The sequence below is a fragment of the Gracilinanus agilis genome, chromosome 5 (assembly GCF_016433145.1).
Source record: "Gracilinanus agilis isolate LMUSP501 chromosome 5, AgileGrace, whole genome shotgun sequence".
NCBI lineage: Eukaryota > Metazoa > Chordata > Mammalia > Didelphimorphia > Didelphidae > Gracilinanus > Gracilinanus agilis.
Window position 1 is genome coordinate 195,699,521 of NC_058134.1, and position 22,082 is coordinate 195,721,602.

General features: G+C 37.3%; 1 protein-coding gene across 1 annotated transcript in view; it reads right to left on the reverse strand.

Annotated features, from left to right (window-relative positions):
• Positions 1-623: 623 nt before the first annotated feature.
• The window catches only part of ANO2 (anoctamin 2), a 504,220-nt gene continuing 482,761 nt past the window's right edge, over positions 624-22,082 (reverse strand). Inside the window, exons 23-24 of the mRNA XM_044677761.1 lie at positions 6,479-6,584; positions 624-896 (exon numbers count right to left, since the gene is read on the reverse strand). Of these exons, the coding sequence (XP_044533696.1) occupies positions 624-896; positions 6,479-6,584 (379 nt within the window). The remainder of the gene's footprint in view (positions 897-6,478; positions 6,585-22,082) is intronic.

Here is a 22,082-nt window from a genome sequence, read left to right on the forward strand (position 1 = left end):
TCAATTAAATGGTTTTGCATTCTCACCTCCACATGTTTAGGATACCGTAAACAGTAAGACCCAATACAATGGGAGTGGATGAGGGGGAGATACGGAAAGTTGTATGTGACAGGGATTTTCTTAGGGCAAAGGCATGGGGTGAGGGGAAAGGAAGAAGAGGGGAGTCTGGGCAGTGCTATCAGGGATAGCATAAAGCTTTTACTGGACTTTGCTTGGCCCCATTGTCTTCTGGGTTCCTGCTAAACAAAAAATTTCCATATCTGAGAGAGGACTGTGGGGGAAAAAGGCTCCTATTATCTTAGAACTCTGGGCCCCTTTTGGGGGAGATCGTTATTCATAGACTGATCAGCTCAAAAATGGTACCAGTCCCAAGAGGATCTGAAAGAAACTCAAGCTTCCCATTCCTGAGAAGCAATGTGTTCGTCTCTCTCCTTCTCCCTCTTGTGTTTTCTCTCTTTTTTTTCTGTTTCAAGACCCTATAAGACAGGGAAAATGTGGGCAGATGTACACATCCACCCCCACACACCGCTATGTAGAAAATATATGTGCCCTGATGTGTGTGTGTGCCAGTCTCTCTAGCTGTGGGTCCTCCACATTTGTGACTGCCCGGGTACCTCTAAGCATCACACATCAGTGTGCTGGGAGCTGGAGGAAGCGTAACTGCCTCTCTGACTCCGGCTGGACTGGCGAAAGCTGGCAGCCCGGCTCTTGCGGCTGCGTTCTTCCCCTCCACTCTGGCTCCTCTGGGCAGAGTCCATCAACTTCAGCTTCTCGTGTTCCTCCTTCAGGAAAAAGTCCACCAGCAGGCTCTTCTCTTTTTTGATCTGGTCACTGATGTCCTTGGGGATGTCTGGAATCATCCAGTCCACCAGCACGCTGAGGAACATCACAAGGTTCTGCCCAAGGCAAAAAAGAGGTGTTGGGGAAAAAATAGATTCAGCATGAAGGCTCTATGTGGTACAGTAGAAGGGGCAAATTAGACTTGGTGTCAGCAGACCTGGGTTGGAGACTTAGGTCTGACACTCACCAGCTGTGTGACCTCAAAGGGCTTTCCTTCTCTGGGCTCGTTTCTGCATTTCTAAAACAAGAGACTGACTTTTGATATGTCTTGTAGATGTAAATCCTGTGGTATTAGGAGGATAGCTGCTTCCTTCTTTACAGCACAGTCCTAATCCTCCTATTCTTGTAAATTCCTACAGATAAATTACACTCCCATGTCTTCTGGTTGCTGCCTCTGCTACAGGGCATGTGAACAGTGTTGTTCCTCTCACCTTTCTAGGATGACTCTCCGTTGCCCTCTGGATCTGATTATGGACTTTGAGGATCACCACTTGCTGGTGGTCCCTTGTCTCCTCTCTCACATTAGGTTTGCCTGGTACCAGCTATTCTAGTCAAGCTGGGATTTCTGAAGCTTCTATTAATTTTCTTTCTCTCCTAACCTTTAACCACAGTCCAGGATAACAGCTAAAACAATCTCCCACCTGTACATTCCTTCAAATCTTTAGAGGGCAGCTTTCTAATAGCAATAACACTGCTGTAGTTATTTCAGCGTCTGACTCCATGTGTTTTCTTGGCCAAGATACTGGAGTATCTTGAGGAAATGGAGGGGAAAAGAGTTAAATGACTTGCCCCGTGTCACACAGGAAATGTCTGAGGTCAGATTTGAACCCAGGTTCTCCTGACTCAATGCTTAGATCTCTATTCACTTAGCCACCTGGCTGTCCTAAAATATCCTAATTTTTTTTTAATTTAAAAAAATTTTTTTGATTGCAAACATTTATTTAATTAGTTAATTTAGAATATTTTTCCATGGTTCCATGATTCATGTTCTTTCCCTTCTTCAAACCCATAGCCAACATGTAATTCCACTGGGTTTTACATGTATCATTGATCAAAACCTATTTCCATATTATTGAATATCCTAATTTTCAAAACAAGGGAAGAATATAAACTATGGGCCAATGATTAGAACTAGGAGTGTCCCCAAAATTCCAGAACATATTATTCAAAGGACTACTTTGTGAGAACTTAGAAAGGCAAGCAGTGCTCACGAGAAGCCAGCAACCACTCCTTCAAGAACAAGCCATACTATACTAATCTCATTTCTATTTTTCTTTGTCTTTACTAGCCTGTTAGTTGAGAGAAATTATATAAGTCGAGTATTCTTAGATTTCTTCATCTCCTCTGGCAGAACGTGAGGCTCTTTGTGAAATGCTTTGTTAAAATCAAAGTTTGATGCTGGCATGGTTGGGTGAAACCAGAAGTAATTGAAGGACTTTACAGTGGTTCCCAAACTTTTTTGGCCTACCGCCCCCTTTCCAGAAAAAATATTACTTAGCCCCCTGGAAATTAATTTTTTAAAATTTTAATAGCAATTAATAGGAAAGATAAATGCACCTGTGGCCATCACCGCCCTCCTGGATCACTGCAGCACCCACCAGGGGGCGGTGGCACCCACTTTGGGAATCACTGGGCTAGTTCCACAGCACAGGCATTCAATTGATATGGATCAACATGGAAGCTAAGACAGCTAATGCCATCCTAGATCCATTTAGAACAGTGTAGTATTCAGGAGGAGGGAGATGAGAGTTCCACTGTGTTCTGTCAGACTAAAGCTGGAATTCTTTTGTACATGTCATACTTTAAGAATAACATAAGTGATTTATTGTTCCTCTAAAAGAGGATAAACAAGATAGGTAAAAAGACTAGAATTTATCCTCATAGGGATCACTCAGACTTGGAAGGACATAACTCGATTATTATTCTAGAAGGGCGTATTCTATTAGAAAGGAATTAAATCATTAAATTGTGGCATTGTATATTACAGTGATATACTTATGCAAGGAAATCTTATTACCAATATATTCATGGAAAGAGCCTCTGCACGCTCTGCATGGAAGTCAGAAATAAGCAAGGAGTTCAGGAAAGAGCAATCCCAAGTTAGGAAAGGAAACATGACATAGTTTAATGGTGGATTTCTTTTTTTCCAAAAATCAGCTGCAACTAACACATTCTGGATTTGCCTTGATAATAATTTCATCAAAATTGGAGGAAGTGACAAAAGAAAATCACTATTTTGGATTTAATTTGGGTCATCATGAAGGAACTACTTTGTGAAATAGAAATAACAAACACTGGAGAGAAGGGAATACTACATCTTAGAATTAATGGTAAAAGAGGAAAAAGCAGAGAATAGTTTGACATGCACCATAGGTTTCTTTGTCTTTACTAGCTTGGTAGTTTGCCTGGTACCAGATATTCTAGTCAAGCTGGACTTTTTGAAGCTTCTATTAGAAAAAAAAATGTGTGTATGAGAGCTTAAAATGTTTCATGGAAAGTTAGCCTGAGAGAGGGTATTCCTTAGAAGTGAATTTTGATTAACAATAATGATAATTTTTTAAATCCTGGGAGAAATTTCAATGAAGAATAAAGGCAGGGGGCAGCTGGGTAGCTCAGTGGATGGAAAGCCAGCCTAGGAGTGGAGGTCCTAGGTTCAAATGTGGCCTCAGACACTTCCCAGCTGTGTGACCCTGGGCAAGTCACTTGACCCCCATTGCCTACCCCTTACCACTCTTCTGCTTTGGAACCAATACATTGTATTGGTTCCAAGACATAAGATAAAAGAGTTTAAAAAAAAAAGAATAAAGGGAAAACTTGTAGCTGTCTGCATAGGTTAATACAGATGTAAAAATCCTCCAGTTTTGATTTAAGCAAGATAAGTGTAGATGTCAGAAGCAAGGGCAAGGAATAGAGAATGCATTCACTTGAGTGGCATGGTCCTTTGAGAATAATATCAAGATGGCTCCAAGGTCAAAATGAGTTTGAGGCAGGTAATAAAAAGGCATTTTAAGTTCCTTGGGCCTAGAGAAAGATCAAAGAAGGGTAGGACTGCTGGTATTGCATGGAATGTTGAAAAAAGGCACAAGAAAACAGAACTACTCAATACTTATTCTGCTTCTGTGTTTTCTGTCAGGGATAGGGATCTTTAGATTAAAAAGAATAAAACAAAAATAGTTAACAGGGAGCTGATATCCAATATAAGCAAGGAGATAGTAATAGACTAGTTAATTGCTACTAATGAATGAATTCAGTAACCCAGGTTACTGAAAGAATTGGAATATTTAATTAAATTGATATGCTAGTAGTAATTTTTGAAAGATTTTGAAGAGGTTCTGGAGGATAGACAAGAGTAAATATTGTCTTATTTTTTAAAAAAATAATAATAGAAGGAAGCTTGCAAACTAAAGGCCAGTGAATTTGACATTGATTCATGTCAGAATAGTAGAATGCATGTATTATGAAAGGGATATAAAATATTTAAAAAAGGAAGTGCTGAGCCCTATGAGAAAATTTTAGCAAGAAAATTTATATCAGCCTAACTTAATTTCAGGGAAATTAAGTAAACATGACTTAAGCAGATTTCATTAAAACATTAGATAGTCTTTCACGCTATCCTTATGGAAAAAAGATGAGTTCTGTAGTATCAGTACAGGGAGACAGTACATTTACATATAGACTCAAACCTGATGAAATGACTGTAGTCAAAGAATTCCATGAAAGGGTCCATACCAATTTGAAAGATAAGTCTCTAATAGAGTGCTCTGTGGATCATTAGTTTTCTTGTGTTCAACATTCTTATCAATGATTTGGACAAAGGTATAGATGGGTTGTAATCAAGTGAAACAAAACTTGAAAGGAGAGCTGACATTTTTGACAACCATGTTAGGAACCAAAAATGTTACTGACAGGCTAAAATGATAGAATACATTTGGGTAGGACAAAATTTAGCAGAGATAAATGCACAGTTCTAAGAGGCAGGCTGGTATTCGTGACTAGAGAGTCAGCTTCCAAGCCAAGAAGACATACCTTCAAGTCCTTTCTCTGTCACTGGAGAAGTCACTTAGGCTCTGAGCTCTAGGCAATGCCCTGAGGCTCTGAGTTGGAAAGAATGTGCTCATCTGCATGGTAGAGGGAATTTCCTCACTTGGAAGTTTCCTATACCAATGAAATCCCAGGTATGGTCCTTATCCTCATCCTGAATGTAAAGCTGTATACTTGTGCTCAAAAACTAAACATTATAACAAGATTGGACATATGGATTCATCTGAAAAAGTGATGGGGTTTTTAGTGGACTACAAGCTCAATATTAGCCAGTGTTATATGGCAGCCAATGTCGTTTCCAACTTCATTAGAGGAGACAGAGTGCCTAGGACACGGGGCATGCCCTGGTCAGAACAGATTGCTGGAAACTACATTTTTGAAGGACATCGACAAAGATGGCAAGGGACCCAGAAACCATATTATACAAAAACTAGATGGTTTCGGCCCTGAGAAGGAAAGAAGGGGGAGGGATGGAAGAGGACATGATGACTATATTCCAGTTCTGAGACTCAGAGATTCTTTGCTTGGGGTTTGCTCGAGTGCTTAACATGCTGTGAGTTTATGGAATTCCTTTTTAAGTACATCTTGAAGTTTCTAGGAGTCTGTACCCAAGAAGGGTTATTTCATAGTCTGCCTTTAAATTAGCTTGTAGCTTAAGAGAAATGTGACATGGTGAAGTTGAGAGTGTCTTGGGGGCAGGGTAGACTAAGCAATTTTTCAAATATATCTCACCATCTCTTAGTGAAAAGAATGGTTGTCTTCTTTGAGTGAAAGACTAGCTCCTCTGATCGCTAGAATGGAGGGATGTTAAAGGGGGGTTGCTGTAGGATACCTTAGAGCCCTCTAGAGACCTCTCTTTAGGGAGGACAAAAGCCTGGGAGGAGCCAAAGGAAAAAAGGATCTGCCCTCTTGCACTCATCCTTGCTTGTCAGATGCTGTGGATCCGAGTGGGAATCTGGGGCCCTCTGGCTCAGAGAAATCCCAGCATCGCAACTGGAGCCATCGCTATTGTCACAGATAAGAGATGGAGGGCTCAGATTTGCTATTCAGTCAAAATCTGGCATTCACAGCCCCTTCCTACCAGATGTCTCAGAGAGTAAAACAATACCAAAAGGAAGGAATGGAAAGGAAAGGAAAGAGCATACTTTTTTCTCAGGTTTGTGGGACAGAGGAGTAATTTGTCTGAGTTATAAGTTAGGAATCTTCCCCCCTCTGCCTTTTTCCTCTATTACTCCCCATTTTTAGCTTTTCCTTATGTTAAGTGGGAAACCATAGTCTCCCCACCATGTCCCACCTGTCTAGTTACTTAGCCCTTAACCTTCCTTCTTTATCTAGGAAGTCCATTTTCTTCAGAAAAGTCTTTCTGATACTTCCTTATCTCCACTGAATAAAAGGCCATAAAGCATTTTACTTGGGACCCAGAGCCTCACACAAATATGAAAAAGGATACAGCAAATACTAATTTTTTTAGACTGGCTGTGGGATTTCCACTTGGACAGCCTAAATTCAGGTGAAACTCTGGGCCTTGAAGAGGGAAGGGTGGGAGGAAAAGACAGGAAGGAACCAGGGTTACATTTGATCCACCCAACTGACTTACCTGGAAGATGATGACAAAAGCCAAGCGGGCAGACAAGACAGACCAGTACTGTTTGGAAAATTCATATTGGTTTGGGGCCCATGGTGGCTCTCGGTAATCCTTAAATCTGTCCAGGGAGAAAGGTGAGGATTAAAAGTAGAACAAGAATTGGGTGGAGGATAAATTCAATGTAATTTTTCTCTGGGTAAAACCCATAAATAAAGACAGTGGTGAGGCCCTTTAGGATCATTTGCCTTTAATGACCTATTATGATAATAGCTCAAGGTTTATGTAGCACTTTATTCATAATAATAACCTGTGAGGTAGACAGTGGGAATATACTTCTCCCTATTTTGTACATAACCATGGGCTTCCAGGTGACTTCCTCAAATGTCTTGTGACTCCCTCTTTCCCCACTCACTCTTTCATGTGAGAACTTAGCCTCATATTTTACTGAAAAAAAATTGAGGCCATTCACTAAGTGTTCTATTTTCTCTCCTCTTCTTCAAAGCACATCACTCGGTTACCTTCTTCTTCACCTTTCTTTCACATGAAGAGGGGTTCTTCTTACCAAAGCAAAAATCCCTACCATGAACAAATGATCTTCTTCCATCCAGTTGTTTCCATTTGATTGTCTTCAATAATAGCTCCATTCACATTGATTTTCAATCCTTCACTGTCTACTTGCTGCTTCCTTATCACCTTTAAACATACTCATATTTCCTCTTCCTTTAAAAACTCTCCTTTGATCTATTTATTTCTGCTCAATATATGACTATATTTCTCCCTTTTGTAGCAAATTTTTTTAGAGAAGGCCATCTGAAATAGATGCTTCCCCCCACACACACACTTTATTTTTCCTCTCACTATCTTCCTAACTTTAAAGACTGGCTTCTGACTTCATCATTCAACAGAAACTACTCTCTGCAAAGTTACTAATAATCTTTTAATTTCCAAATCTAATGCCCTCTTTTCAATCTTTAAACTATACCTCTCTACAGCATTTGACATAGTTTATCACCCTCTTTTTGATACTCTTTTTCTCTCTACTTTTTAAAGAAATTAATCTCTCCTATTTCTCTTCTGTAAGTTAAGTTTTGCAAGGAGCCATGCCTGTGGGCACAGTTTGCAGTTGGACACTTGGAATCTTGAGAGATTCCTGTTGCCATCTTGGGGCATGAGATCAATTATCCAACTGCAAACTGTGCCCACAGGCATGGCTTCTTGCAAATCCTTGCAAAACTTAACTTACACTTCTTACTTGTCTGACCAATCATTCTCAGTTCTCTTTGCTGGATGTTCATCTAGGTCATACTCACTAACCAGGGATGTCTTCCAAGGCCATGTCCAGGGACCTCTTAACTCCTCCTTCTATATTATTTCACTTGGTGATCTCACCAGCCTCCAGAGATTCAATCACCATTTCTCTGATGATGATTTTTAACTCTACTTATCTAGCTCCAACCTTTTTTGATTTCTAATCTCCATGGGCTATTTGGGCATCTTGAACTGGATGTCCTACAGATATATTAAACTCCACATGTCCAAAACTGAGCAAGTGTTTATGTTTTCTTTCTGCTGTATATCTCCAAATTATTCTTCCTATAACTTTTTTGTACATAGTTGTTTGTATGTTGTTTAACTCCCCATCAAAGTATAAGGTCCTCAAAAGTAGGAATTGTAATTTTGCTGTTCTTTATTCCCAGAATTTAATACAGCACCTGGCACATAATAGGCCCTTAATAAATGGCTATTCTTCCAGTAGGCCAAGGTGGGAAAGGGCCACCATATCAACCAACAACAGTTTAATGGTTAAGAGTCAAAAGTCTGATGCCCCATTGTGGTACTATGGTGACCCTGGGTTTTTGAAGGCTTTGCTACTAGATCCCCATCCCTAGGAAGTTGTATTAAGCAGAAAAGGATCTGAATATACATTGTGCTGGTGATAGACAAGTCTACCTAATAGAAGCTCATTACCAAGAGGTTGATTATCAGGTCATGAATAATTAATTAATTCTTGCCAATGCAGTTCATGAAATTATCTAAGATTCAGTGAGGCTGTAATTTGTTTTTATGGAAAGAGCACTAATATAAATGACATAACAGGGCTTTTGAAATCTTAAAATCAAGGAAGTAGTACAGAGATTTCTCAAAAGTCCTAGGCTCTGCCATGAGCCTATGCAGTTATTCTTGACATTTGATTTCTCAGTCTCCTAGTTTCTTCACTTATAAAAGACTTAGAATGGTTGAATTTAAGGTCCCTTCTAATGCCAAAATTGTAAATCATATACTCCTAAGATTCTGTAATTTCTAAGAAGCTCTTAACCCAGAAATGTCTTTTCTACATTCTAATCCACTATCATAGAAATGCTACATCTAGTAGTAGTGATCTGTGGTGTACCAAATGAGAATGGGAATTGTATTTGTGTTCACCGTTAAAAAAAATACATAACACATTTATTTTTTTTCCCCGTATCTGGAAAATATCTGGAAGCTTCCTGAGGACAAGGTCTATACTTATCTTTCATTCTGCACCACACGAACCTAGTACAATGTTCTTGTACCTTGAGGTCTCTATAATTTTACAAAGCATTTTTTTTAAAAGGAAGAATCCTTGGAGGGAGTTTAGTGGAAACGGTGTTATTTCTATTTTTTACAAAAGAGAAAATGAGATTCATAGAGATTAAGTGACCTCCTTAATAAATAAATGTTTAATGGAATGGATTGCCAGAACTCATGACAACTAGATTGTGAACCCAGGTAACAATACCAGAACTAGTTGAGCAGCTTGAGCTCTTCTGAATCTTCCCTTCCTAGGCAAGCTACATAAATGTTTTTCTGAACCAAAAGAAAGGCTGAGCAGTCAATCTGAGGATCAATTAAGGGGTGCTGATAGTTATATTTGAATAACATATGCCATGGCTTGTTTACCAGAGAGGAAAAGAACATAAGGATAGGGGATTTAAGAGACTTAATGAGACCAAAAGTCAGCATACTGACAACAAACGTGTTTGTCCTTGCCCTCTTCCCAGGACCCTTTAAGAGGGCTTGGGTCATTCTTTATCTTTGGCTTCCAATCCATAATTCCTCATGACTCACATTAAAACTGGCCCATTTTCCCAGAAAACAACCCTGTCAAGTGCCTGAACTCACATATTTTTGAACTTATCTTGAAATAATGACAACTTTTGGGACCAGAAGAACTATGCTATTTCATGGAACTATTCTTGCCATGGAGTTCAACATGTTGCCAATGTTTAGTAAAAGATAAACGATCCCCTAGAGGAGCAAGGGGTTGGGTGAAATGGGGTCACGGGTAGACCAATGCTTTTGGAAGAACTACCAAGTAGAAAGAATGCAAGATTTAGAAAATCCAAATCTCTTTACCTGTTGTAACCTTAGTTTGTCCACCTATAAAGTGAAGAAATTGGGCTAGAATCAAAGCTTCTCAGCCTTTTTTGTGTCATGGGCATAGTGACAGCCTGGGAAAGCCCTTCTCAGAATAATATTTTTAAATGTCTAAAATAAAATACATAGATTATAAGAAAAAACAATCATATTGAAATAGTTATCATTTTTTTAAATTCATGAACTCCAGGTAAGAATCTCTTGTAGGTGGTTCCTAAGATCCTTTTCAACTCTAAAATTTTATGATTCTGGGATGTTAAGGAAGTTAGAGAATATTATTACAGCCCCAAAGTGCCACAGACTGGAAATTAGTAAGTCATAGTGCCTGATTTTTGGCTGTGGTTTTGGAGAAATGTCATTTAAGAATGAGAACTAGCTCTAGTCTTTTCCCTCCTCTGACTTTAAATGCTTTAAATTAGCATCTCCAGTCATCAGGGAGATGGTAGAAGAGAAAGAGAGACAGAGAAAAAGGAGATCATATATATGTGTGCACAGGGAAATGGATGGGGGCCAAGGATTTGAGAGCTGTCTCTCCCCCCATGCCCCATCCCTTCTCTATTAGCAGCTGATTGCAGCTGTTGGGTAACAAACTTGGTCTGATACCCAGATAGAAAAGGAAGCTTACTATAGCCAAATCAAACACCACGGGATTCAGACATGTCCATCCAATGCTGAGGGCAGGATTGTATTCAGCTCTGGGAAGCCCTTGTTTTAGAGTGCAGATAAATAAGTCATGGAGTATTAAAGCTAGAAGTAACACACCTCATCTGTCTTCTAGCTCTAGGTAGGTCCACATTTATGTGAGCTGGGCCAGATGGGATACTGTTTTCAAGAACCCAAGAGACGATTCTACAAACCCTCCTTGCCAAGGTCACTCATCCCTCAGAACACTTTTTACTCTCAGAAAATCATAATCTAGGTCTTACCCAGATCTCTACTCCTGTACCTAAAGTCCACTTCCTTTTGTTCTTCATTATGCCTAAAGAAAGAACAGCTGGTCATTGACCTCAGTATTGTAGACATCACTCTGTCCTGGCTTTTCCATGCTGAAAAGAATCCATAAATAATCAAATTCTGGTCCCACCTCTATTGCTAATGCACCGCAGCCTTTGGCAAGCTACTTTGCCCACCCTGAGAATCTGAGAAATGTTCAGAATCTGAGAGATGTATCAAAAGGCCTTAAGGGAGAAAATAACAGCATAATTTACCAGAAAAATCTACATGAAAACAACTCCATGCCAATGGGTTTACTGTGCCTCTGTGTTAAGGGTTTATATATTACGATTAAACACCAAACCTGGTAGCAAGGAAGAACAAGTAGGAAATTCATGGATTATGTTTCTGTTTGCATTCTATTGCCAGAGTGAGTTATTATTTGTTTAAGGAAGCTACTTCTTTCATCCTAACTTAGTAAATTAAGATTTTACCTGAAAATAAAGATTTCACAATTTAAAAATATTTTAACTGAGTCAGTTTTATCAAGTCTATTCATGTTAATACTTCTAATAAAGTCAGAGAAACCTACTTAGTTTTGAGGCTAGAATTATACATAGTTGAAACCATGATTAATGGATTTCTTTCTTCTTCTCCATTCCTGTTAATTAACATAGGGTATACATTATAAATTGCTAGGAGATGTCTACCTTCTGGTAACAAACCAGAAAACAGACCACAGGTTTCCTCAATACAAAGCTTACTTTTCAAAAGAAATTTATAAGCACACAAATGGGGCCACTCTAGGACATCCATGGGGCTGGCTGGCAAGAGTAGAGTCATTCTCCCAACTATTCAGTCTGCAGTGTCTAATCTATATACAAACTTTTGGAATTCTTTTGGAAACTACAGAGATTATAATAGTCTATGTGAATTAGTAAAGTTTCAGTCTGTAATGAGCCCACCCATTCAGGCCAGTTCCTGGTAGGGTTAGGCACTAGAACAAAATGAGAAACTTGTAGATCATTCAGAAGCTAATAAAAGGTTTACCTAGGCATAGCATTGAAAGAATATTTAACAAGGATTCCACAGCACTTAGCTCCATTAGATAAGGCCCACCTCCTCCCCCCCCCCCCCGCAAAAAAATAAAGTGACATTTTTCATTATGATTCCTTGGGAATTGTCTTGGATCACTGAATTGCTAAGAATAGCTAAGTTATTCATCATACTGGTCAGCAGGGCAGGTGTTATGACTTCTTCACTTAAATGGTCTTAGGATATTAGCTAAATCCGAAGGGCTTTTTTATGCCTTTAGGTGAATACAAAATCACATTAGTATTAGAAGCCACTAAGAAGCTGTCAGAGTCTTAGTTTCCTAAACCAATCAAATTTTATGGATTGTTTCTGTGTCTTTTAGGGGAAAGAACTAGCCTAGCCTATATAAAGGAGAAAAGAGGAATAAATCTTGGTAAAGAGTGGTGCTATTCATTCTTTATTTGCACTTACCTATCAAGAGTAGTATTAGCATTCCATCACCTAACCATTTACCTATCCCTTTTCCCAATAGCTCCTAGAACTCTTCCATGGTGAGAATAGATAATAGCCCTTGCCATGGCTCAGTCTGTCTCATTTTTACCTGGGCAATATCATTTCTCTTCCAAAGTCTGTCCTATACATATGATCCAGGAACTGATTCTTGCCTCTCATCTCCTCTTAGATCTAATCATGTTTTTATGAGGGATTAAAGGTTCTTGAGCCCTGATACACCTCAGAGCAAGTCATTTCATACTCCATAATCAAGTTTCTCATCTATAAAATGAAACAGATGACTTTGGAAGAGCTGAGAAAAGATGGAAACCACTGTTTCTGTAAAAATTTGCTCAGGAACCTATTGGTGGCTGAGCTTCCAGTAGGGAAAAGTAGTGGGACTGGGTGGTGGTGACAGAAGCAGCAGCAGCCTTGGGAGCTCTCGAGCCAGTAAGGGAGTCTGGCAACTGGTCAGAAAGAGAATATAGGGGACCTCTGTACCAGCACTGAATGTAGGACCAGATGCTATTTAGCAACTCCATTTCCTATACTCACTTCTGAGTCATAGTTTAAGGGTGAAGTGGAGCACTTTTGGTCAAGCAAGAGTAGAAGTCCTGAAGGGGACAGTAGCATTTATAGCACCAAAGGATCAGGGAACCTGAGGAACAATATTTTTTTACAGTCCCAAGACAGTAGGGGCCCTGAGGAGCAGTACCAAATGTAATTCCTAGGTAATGACCAGAGTACAAACAATAAAGTAATTACCATACCTCTCCTCAGATCACAACATTTTTGATATATTGAAAACTTTAAAACCCTCAGAATGAACTCTGAAAATAGCAGTGCAAAAAATTCTAAAGCTTTCCATGCTGGGCAGAGAATTCAACATTATTAGAGCATTCTGAATCAAGAAATGGGAGGGGGGAATAAGAAAACAACTGGAAAAAAAGAATCTGACCATAAAAATCTATTATGGTGACAGGGAAAATCAAGACACAAACCCAAAAGAAAACAATGGAAAAAAAGTGAATTGGACAAAAATCCAATTAGAGTTGCTGAAAGAACTTAAAATTTTATTGCCAGAATCAGAGTGGCAAAGGAACATTATATAATGATTATGTAAAAATATATAATAATGAAAGCAAATAAGAAATCTACAAAAGAATTAATAGCTTTTTTTAAAGAGGCACAAAAATACTGAAGAAAATAACACTTAAAAAAACAGAATTGGAGAAAGAAAAAGAGAAAATACTTCAAACATCTAGAAAGAAATTACAAATACCATGGAGCCAAAAGCAGCATAATACAAAATTTAGCAGCAATCACATTAAAAAGGAGGAAGGGCTTGAATATAATACTTCAGAAGGAAAAAAAAATCTGTGATTACAACCAAGACTAACCTACTCAGGAAAAAATGAGTGTAATCCTTTAGGGGAAAATGGATATTTAATAAAATAGAGTACTTTCAAGCATTCCTAATTAAAAGATCTCAGTCAAATAGAAAATCTGACACTCAAATATTATTCAAGAGAAGCATAAAATATAAACATGAAAGAGAAATCATAAGGGACTTGATAATGCTGATCTTTCCATGTGAGAAGATGATAGATGTATCTTTTAAGAAATGTATAACTATTAGACCAGTTAGAAGTATTCTACATGGAGAGTATAGAATTGAGTCAATTATCTTGAGATGATGAAAAAAATGAATAGGTAAGAAAGAGGAAATAGACAATGAAGCTACATTAGTGGGGGAACCTCGATTGTCCTTACTCAGAGTTGTATAAATATAACACAAAATGAATTAGAAGTTAAGGAGATAAATAGATTCTTATAAGAGTTAGATATAACAGACCTCTTATAACAGTTAGATATAACAGAAATCTGAATGGGAGTACAAAGGAGTATATATACCTTTACAAAAGTATACATAGTACCTTCACAAAAACTGATCATGTATTAAGCCATAAAACTTCATAGGAAAATACTTTAAAGCAGAAATATTAAATGTTTCCTTTTCAGATAATAATTCAATAAAAATTATAATAAATAAATTAAAATTACATAAAAGTATAGATTAACTTAAATGGAAACTAAGTAATCTAATCCTAAAGTATAAGTAAAGAACAAGTCATAAAAATAATAATTTCATTAAAGAAAATGACAACAAAGGGTCAACATTCCAAAATTTTGTGGATATAGCCGAAGCAATACTTGAGAAAATTTTTATATCTCTAAACATGTACATCAGTAAAAGAGATATAGTGTCAATTAATGAATTGGGCAAACTACCAGAAAAAAGACCTCTAGAAAAAAGTCACAAATTAAAAATTCCCAGTTAAGATCAAAATTAAAATCCTAACAATAAGAGAGTAATTAATAAAACTGAAAGAAAAAGAATCACTGAATTAAGAAATAAAAATAGGTGATAAAAATCAGTAAAATAAATAAATGATTAGTGATTTATTAATAAAAGGAAACAAAATTGCTTTTATCAGTTGTCCAAGACAACACTAAAGAGGCTATAATGAAAAATGCCATCTACCTCCTTAGAACTGATAAACTCTGAATGCAGAATAAATCATATTTTTAAACTTTAAAAAACTTTATTTTTATTATTTTGTTTGTTTTCTTTTACAATATGGCTAATATGGAAATATGCTTTTCATGGCTTCACAAGTATTCTCTATATCAAATTTCTTGCCTTCTTGAGGACTTAGCAGGGGTAGAAAAGAGGGATTATATTAATCTGGAAAAAAATTAAAATTTAAAAAAGCAATGCTATAGTGTTCCATGTTGGAATCACAACACTGATTGGCTCAGTATTAAAAAGATGAGCTCTTTTTTTTTTTTGAGAAGGGTGGACTTAAGGATCTTTGAAATTTTCCAAAGTTTATCTAGCTCACTCTTCCCAGTTTAATTTAATTTTGGGCCCAAATAACTGTCTATTTCTATTGTCCACCTTTGGTGAAATATAGCTGGACAACCTTTAAAAGTTGTCCATCTAACTGCATATATGGGAGTTGGATCTTGTATCTGTTGCACCATTTATCAATTATTTGAGACTTCTTTTCTTTAGAACAGAGATCATTACTCATTACTAGTCAAAAGAAGAAAGATAAGATTGTGGTGGTTGGTGGCTGATTTATAAGATTGTGTTACCTGATATAAATGATAGGGAGTTGTGCCATTTTCCTAGGATAATATCATTCTGTGACTTGTCAAAAAACTTTAAATGATATATTATAAACTTAACATATCAAATAATATCACCAATTAAATAAATTTTGCAATTATATTTGGTAAATTAATTTCAAATGATAAAATGTCATAAATTTTCACTCTTTTACATCTTCCTTGGAACATTTCTTTTTCCACTTATTCCATTTCATTTTTCCTCTTCCATGGTCATTGTTGTGGTGTAAGCTGTTGTTCTGGTTCCCACTTTGTATTGTTTCATAAATGTCTCCACATTTTACTACATATTTCATACTTGTCAATTTAGGGTCAATGGTATACCAATAGAATCCATTAATGAAACATAATCCTCTTCCCTATCATTGGGCATTTAGGATGCTTCCAGTTTTGTTATATAAATAATTATAAAGTTTCTATGAAATAATATTTATAGAGGTAACTATTTAAAAATAATTCTTTCAGACTATATTCCCAGCAGTGTAATTATCATTGATTGATCAGACTTAATGACCATTACCCATTTTTAATGATTCAAGTATAATCAAATAAGGAAGTGTGTGTATATGTGTGTGTGTCTAAGTGTGTGTTTTAATAAAGTGCCAGATTATTATGAGTCAATGATGTGACATCATAGGCAAAAATCTAATTTTGTTTCTGGCTTTATTAAGAAGGTTAGTATCTAAAATGAAGAGGCTGAAAGCCCTAGTCTCTACTTTGTGTTGGTCAGAACATACCTAGATATATTTATGAGGGATATTGACAAGCTAGAGTACGTAATGACATCAATGAGGACAGAAACATATACAACATTGGATACTACCACCTAAAGAATCAAAAAGAGCAATCACATAGCTTCTGAAAATTTATGTGGAAAATTGTTATTACATATAATTGGTAAAACAGCTTTAAAACAAAAGCAAAAATCAATTTTGTAAGTATAGCATTTCATATGAAAAAGATACCAGGGTTGGGTAGACTGTAAGATCAATATGAGTCAATAGTATGATATTGACTACGTGCTCCTTGAGGGAAGGGACTGGCTATTTTTGCCTTTCTTTGTATCTACAGTTCTTGGCACATAATGCTTAACATGTTTGTTGATTGACATCAAAAATGAGAAAGATAAAACACTTAACATACTATCTAAATGAGAAAGATTCTATTGCAGTTAAAATACTTTTAGATAATCATTGGCAAACTGAAGTTCACCTAGAATGTTAGAAATCATATCTATGCCATATGAGAAATTGTTGAAGCAACTGGAGATTTTTAGCCTGAGGAAGACTAGAGGAAGAAATGGTAGCATTTTTTAAATCTTGAAGCATCTGAAAGGCTAATGGGGGGAAACGAAAATATTAGAATTCTCCTCTAGACATCACAAGGAGAAAGATTTCTCTTCAATATAGAGAAGAATTTCCCAATAGAACTAAAAAAAAAAACAAAAAGAATGACTCCTATGGGGAAAAGGTTCGTTGCCCCTAACTGGTGGTTATCAAGCATCTATGATACAATAGAAGGAGTACCAGGTCTGGAGTCAGGAAGATTTATCTTCCTGAATTCAAATCTAGCTTCAGATACTTACTAGCTATGTCACTCTGAGCAAGTCACTTAACCCTAATTGCTCAGCAGTAAGGACTACTCTTCTGCCTCAGTTTCCTCATTTGTTAAATAAACTGGAGAAAGAAATGGCAAACCACTCCAGTATCTCTACCAAGAAAACCTCAAATGGGATCATGACAAATCAGACATGACTGAAAAATGACTAAACAGCTCTATTATAGGTGGTACTAGGTGAACTTTAAATTAGTTTCCAATCTGGAGATTGTGAGATTAAATTACTTCTAAGACTGAGATTTTATAATGCTTAGGAGTCTAAAAGAATTCATGCATAGTGAAGAGGGCATTTGCTATTCACAGATTACAAATCCCTGACTTAACATGTACCCACTGCAGGATAAACAACTTGTTACTATCTACCTCAGCAGATTGTTGGGGGTGGGGGAGGGAGTGCTCTGAAAATCTGCAAAGATTATATGAATGTGAGTTATTTTATTTTAGAATTAGTGTAGTATACTGTTGAGTGGGTAGAGTGATGAGTTGGGACCCTGAAGATTTGACTTCAAAACAACTTATAACATGAACAGATAATGGGCAAATCAAATAAGTCTTTCAGATTCTCAGTTTCCTTAGCTCTAATCTGAGAATAATAATAATAATATACTACCTAATTTACAGGGTTGCCATGAAGGGGGAAACACTTTGTAGAACAAAAAAATGCTCTTTTGAGAGTTATTAAATTATTGATAGTTACTATCAAATTATGAAAATTATTATTAAGAAACATTAAGGGGGCAGCAAGGTAGCATAGTGAATAGAGTGCCAAACCTGGATTTGGGAGGATCTGAGTTCAAATATGAACTCAGACACTTCCTAGCTGGGTGACCCAGGGTAAGTCACTTAACCCTGAATAACTAGCTCTTGTTGCTCTTCTATCTTAGAATTGATACTAGGATAGAAAATAAGGGTTTAAAAATACGGAAGAAATATTAGGGTAACTTACTAGGATGTGGGAGATGCCTGGGGCTATGGAGAATCCTTTACTGGTTCTCACTTAGAACTTTAAAATCCTCCCTTCTTTCCTTCTCACCAACCTCAGTATTCTTCAAGCCCCCAAATCTTCCCTTCCATTTTTTCCAGTGCCTAAAATCTTAATTCTAAGTGTGGGAAGAGGGTAAATCAAAATCTACTTATTCTATCCATATTGTAGTCATCTGGCAAAGACCTCTCATATATTAAATCCCAAGCCTGTCCCTGAAGCTTCAAATAGATCTTTCAAAAGGATAAAATGCTTATTCTATGAACTTAAGAAGCAAAGAATGGAAAGACACTTTCATCATATTATCATAGATTTAGGGATGGAAATTTCACAAATAGGCAAACTAAGACTTAGCAAACTCAAATGAAAAACTTTCCAGTTTTGGGACAGTTTTTCATCTAGTTCTACTTAGTGGAATTGTTGGGAGACCTGGTCAGGGATGAGAAAGATTCACCCATAATTCTTTCCCTAGAAAGTGATCTTTTTTTAATAATAATAATAAACATTAATATAGCCCTTTAAGGTTTATAAAGCATTTTACACATGTAAGGGTGTGCCCTTTTGGATTTCAACTAAATTGAAGGCCCTAAAAGGCAAAAACAGAGACAATAAAATATGAAGGTGAGGTATAAATGAAACATTCCACACCTTATATGAGATTTTTAGGCTTTGAGTAACTCAGTGCACATGAAAGGTGCAGTAGAGTCAGTGAATGTGAACTTGCCTCAGGGCACAGTATCCCTCAGTACCTTTGTCTCCAACCACTCATTTAGCATAAAACCTACAGGAATCTGGGAAATGAAACTGCTTGGTCTCTATAAGTTGGGGTGTGGTGACTCACTGAGGAAACCCAGCTATGAACCAAGAAAACTGTCTGGCTCTGACCCACAGAGAGGTTTCTAACAATCCTCACCTAGAAGTATCTACCTTTCATAGAAGGGCATGGTATAGTATCACTGCAACTGAAAAGATCATTATAATATCCAAGATGAAAGAGCAGAGGAGCACCCAACTGAGCCTCACAGCAACAGCCCTATGAAAACAGGGTCCAGTTTGTACTGTATCACTTGTCTGGCTAAAGACTCCCTAGGAAAATGACCTGGCCTAACAGCAGTGTTAGGTAATGAGGTGGCACAGTGGATACAGATAGTCCTGGACCTGAAGTCAGTTAGATTCATCTTCCTGAGCTCAAATCTGACCTCATACATTTACTAGCTACATGACCCTGATTCAAGTCACTTAACTTGGTTATCCTCAGTTTCCTCGCCTATAAAATGAGCTGGAGAAAGAAATGGTGAACCACTCTGATGTCTTTGCCAAGAAAATCCCAAATGGTGTCATGAAGAGTTGATATGACTGAAACAACAATCATTGAAAAAATAATCAGCAGAATTACTTGTGATCATTGACACTCATTTTACTAGGACTCTGAGAAAAGAATGGACATTGTGTTGTCCCAGAATTTTGAGTTGCACTGTTTTTATGTGTTCCCTATGAATATGTCTCACTCCTACTGTGCTTTAAGTTTATGCTCACTATTCCCCAAACTCTGTATCGTTATGGGGAGAATGAATTCCAGGTTTTTGAAGGGGATACTTTGTAACTTTAGTTTTGCTATGCCATTTGAGTAAATACTTTTTCTAAGAGCTAGTTGAGTCTACTGATTTGTTGTTCATAAGAAGTACATTGATGGGGGCTCATGAGCTACAATGTTAAGAATAGTTGCCCATAAGGTTACCTATAGAATCTGACTTTGTAGTCATCCATAGGGGTATTCCAACTTGCCCATATCAGGGCAAGTGGAGGGAGCAATTGAAGGTTGCCACACATTACATTTTCTCATGTTATCCTCAAAAAAGATTTGTAAAGTTTGGGGCTGATAGAGGTTATGTGACTTTTCCATGATTATATAGCTATAAAGTGTTAGAAGTAGGTTATGAACACAAGCTTTATTGAATAAAAGTCCAACATGGGGCCTTTCTCTATTTAAAGCTAAGGAGGTCAAGGTAAGGATCAGAATGATCATATAATAGTCTGAGATCTAGAATAGAACATTTATATGAGAAATCTCTTCCATTCCCCCAAACAAACCCACTAATCTTATGAACAAGAAGGATGGAGGGAGATCTATGCCATATGCAATCACTAAACATTATTTTTTTAAATAACATTTCGACTAAACTGTGAGCCAATTTAAGGGGTCTGTCTGCCTCATATGCTAAAAGCATGTGGTAGCTAAAAATCATTTAAAGGGCCTCAGTGCTATGGGAATTAATGCCATATTAATGCTAAACATAATTAGCTCCAATGATTTTAAACCATGTGAGCTTCTTAAAATTGCCTTCTGAAATTGGTCTTTAACAAGAAAAAAATGGTATGGGCAATTAGGAATGAATGAGAACTATGTCAATCTGCTGGCTGATAAAGATCAGGAAAGAGAACACTAGGAAAAGCTAAATCTGTACATTTCAACAGGGAGCAGATGATCGGCAGCTCTGGGCTCGAAGAGAATATGGAAGCACTTAGGCAACGCAAAGAAACAGCCACCACCCAATGTCTTTTTTCAGGACGGCGGAGCTCTGCTCACCACCTCCAAACAGATGGGTGACAGTGTCTCTGGGGCCCTGTCTGGCTCAGAATCCCAGCTTATCCATTAGTGCAGGATAAAGGGGCCCAAATAAGGGACATGAAGCCCAGTTCCCCAGGGGACATCTCTCATCCAGCCTCCCTGGCGACACTGAGGTCCTTTGGCCTCATCAGATGCTAATCACGTCCTGTGTATTGACGTCACGGGAGTGTTTATGGAGCATCTTTGCCAGAGCACTCTGACTGCCACAGAAATGCTGTTCCAAATATGTTGGAATGCATCCTGCAGGATTAGGCAGAGTTTTCTATCTTGCTCCGCTATTTTTAAGATACCTTTATACCTGAAAACGGTTTAAGTTAGAGTCCTGGAGGAACTTTTATTTGACCAAAATCATTGAAAACCAATAAGAAGAAGAGTCAACACATTGTGAACCCTTTTTTTTTTTGCCAAGAGCAAGCTCTGCATTTAGGGAGAATCATTAAAAACCCAAGGAAGGGCAATATACCTTAAGGGCTTATTCTATGGAAAGATTTTCTTTTTCATTTTTCCATTATTTCTTACTTACTATAAGACTATCTTGATAACATTCTGGGGAATAAAGTTCTACCTAAATCATGATCCTTTTGTCTGGCTGGTAGATTACCTGTGGCATAGAGTTGGTAATTTGCTCCACCATTCTTAGAATAACTAATATTTGGATTAAATACTAAATTCCCAACTCATATAATCATGTAAACATAAAACACTGGAACTGGTAGGGACCTTACAGGTCATCTAGTCAAACAGTTTTATAGAAAGGAAAAATGAAACAGAGAGGAGATGATTTGTCCAAGATCACATAGTGGTGAAAAATAGTATCTCATTCAACCTTCCCAATATCCCTCTGAGGTAAGAAGGTTAGCTATTATCTGTGGTTCAGATTAAATAAAAGACTTCTCTCAGGATCACCCAGCAGAGTTGGAACTAAGATTCTGATATCCTTTTAGACCAGAGCTCTAATTCCCTGAATTCCATGAGTTCTATTTTTTGAGTACTCTCTGTACTGTAAGATTCAGAACTAGGGTAAAGCATGTTGGCTAAAAAGAGATTTGTCCTAGCTACCCAAATCTAGAGGGGGCACTTCCTCCACCAAAGTGATTTAGCTTGTAGTAGCAGATGTAAAAACAGACTGCTATGGTCACTGTTTTTCTGTTTCCTAAACCACTTGTAGATATAACTCCTACCTCTTTGATTCTCATTCTATTCTGAACACGAATAAAATTCTTCTTTACTCCTCTGTTGTAGACCTTTTAAAAATGTTTTAAATCTAAAAATTTAATCCAAAAAATTACAGAAAAATTTTATAGGAAACATTTTTGGAACAATGGTTCACCCAT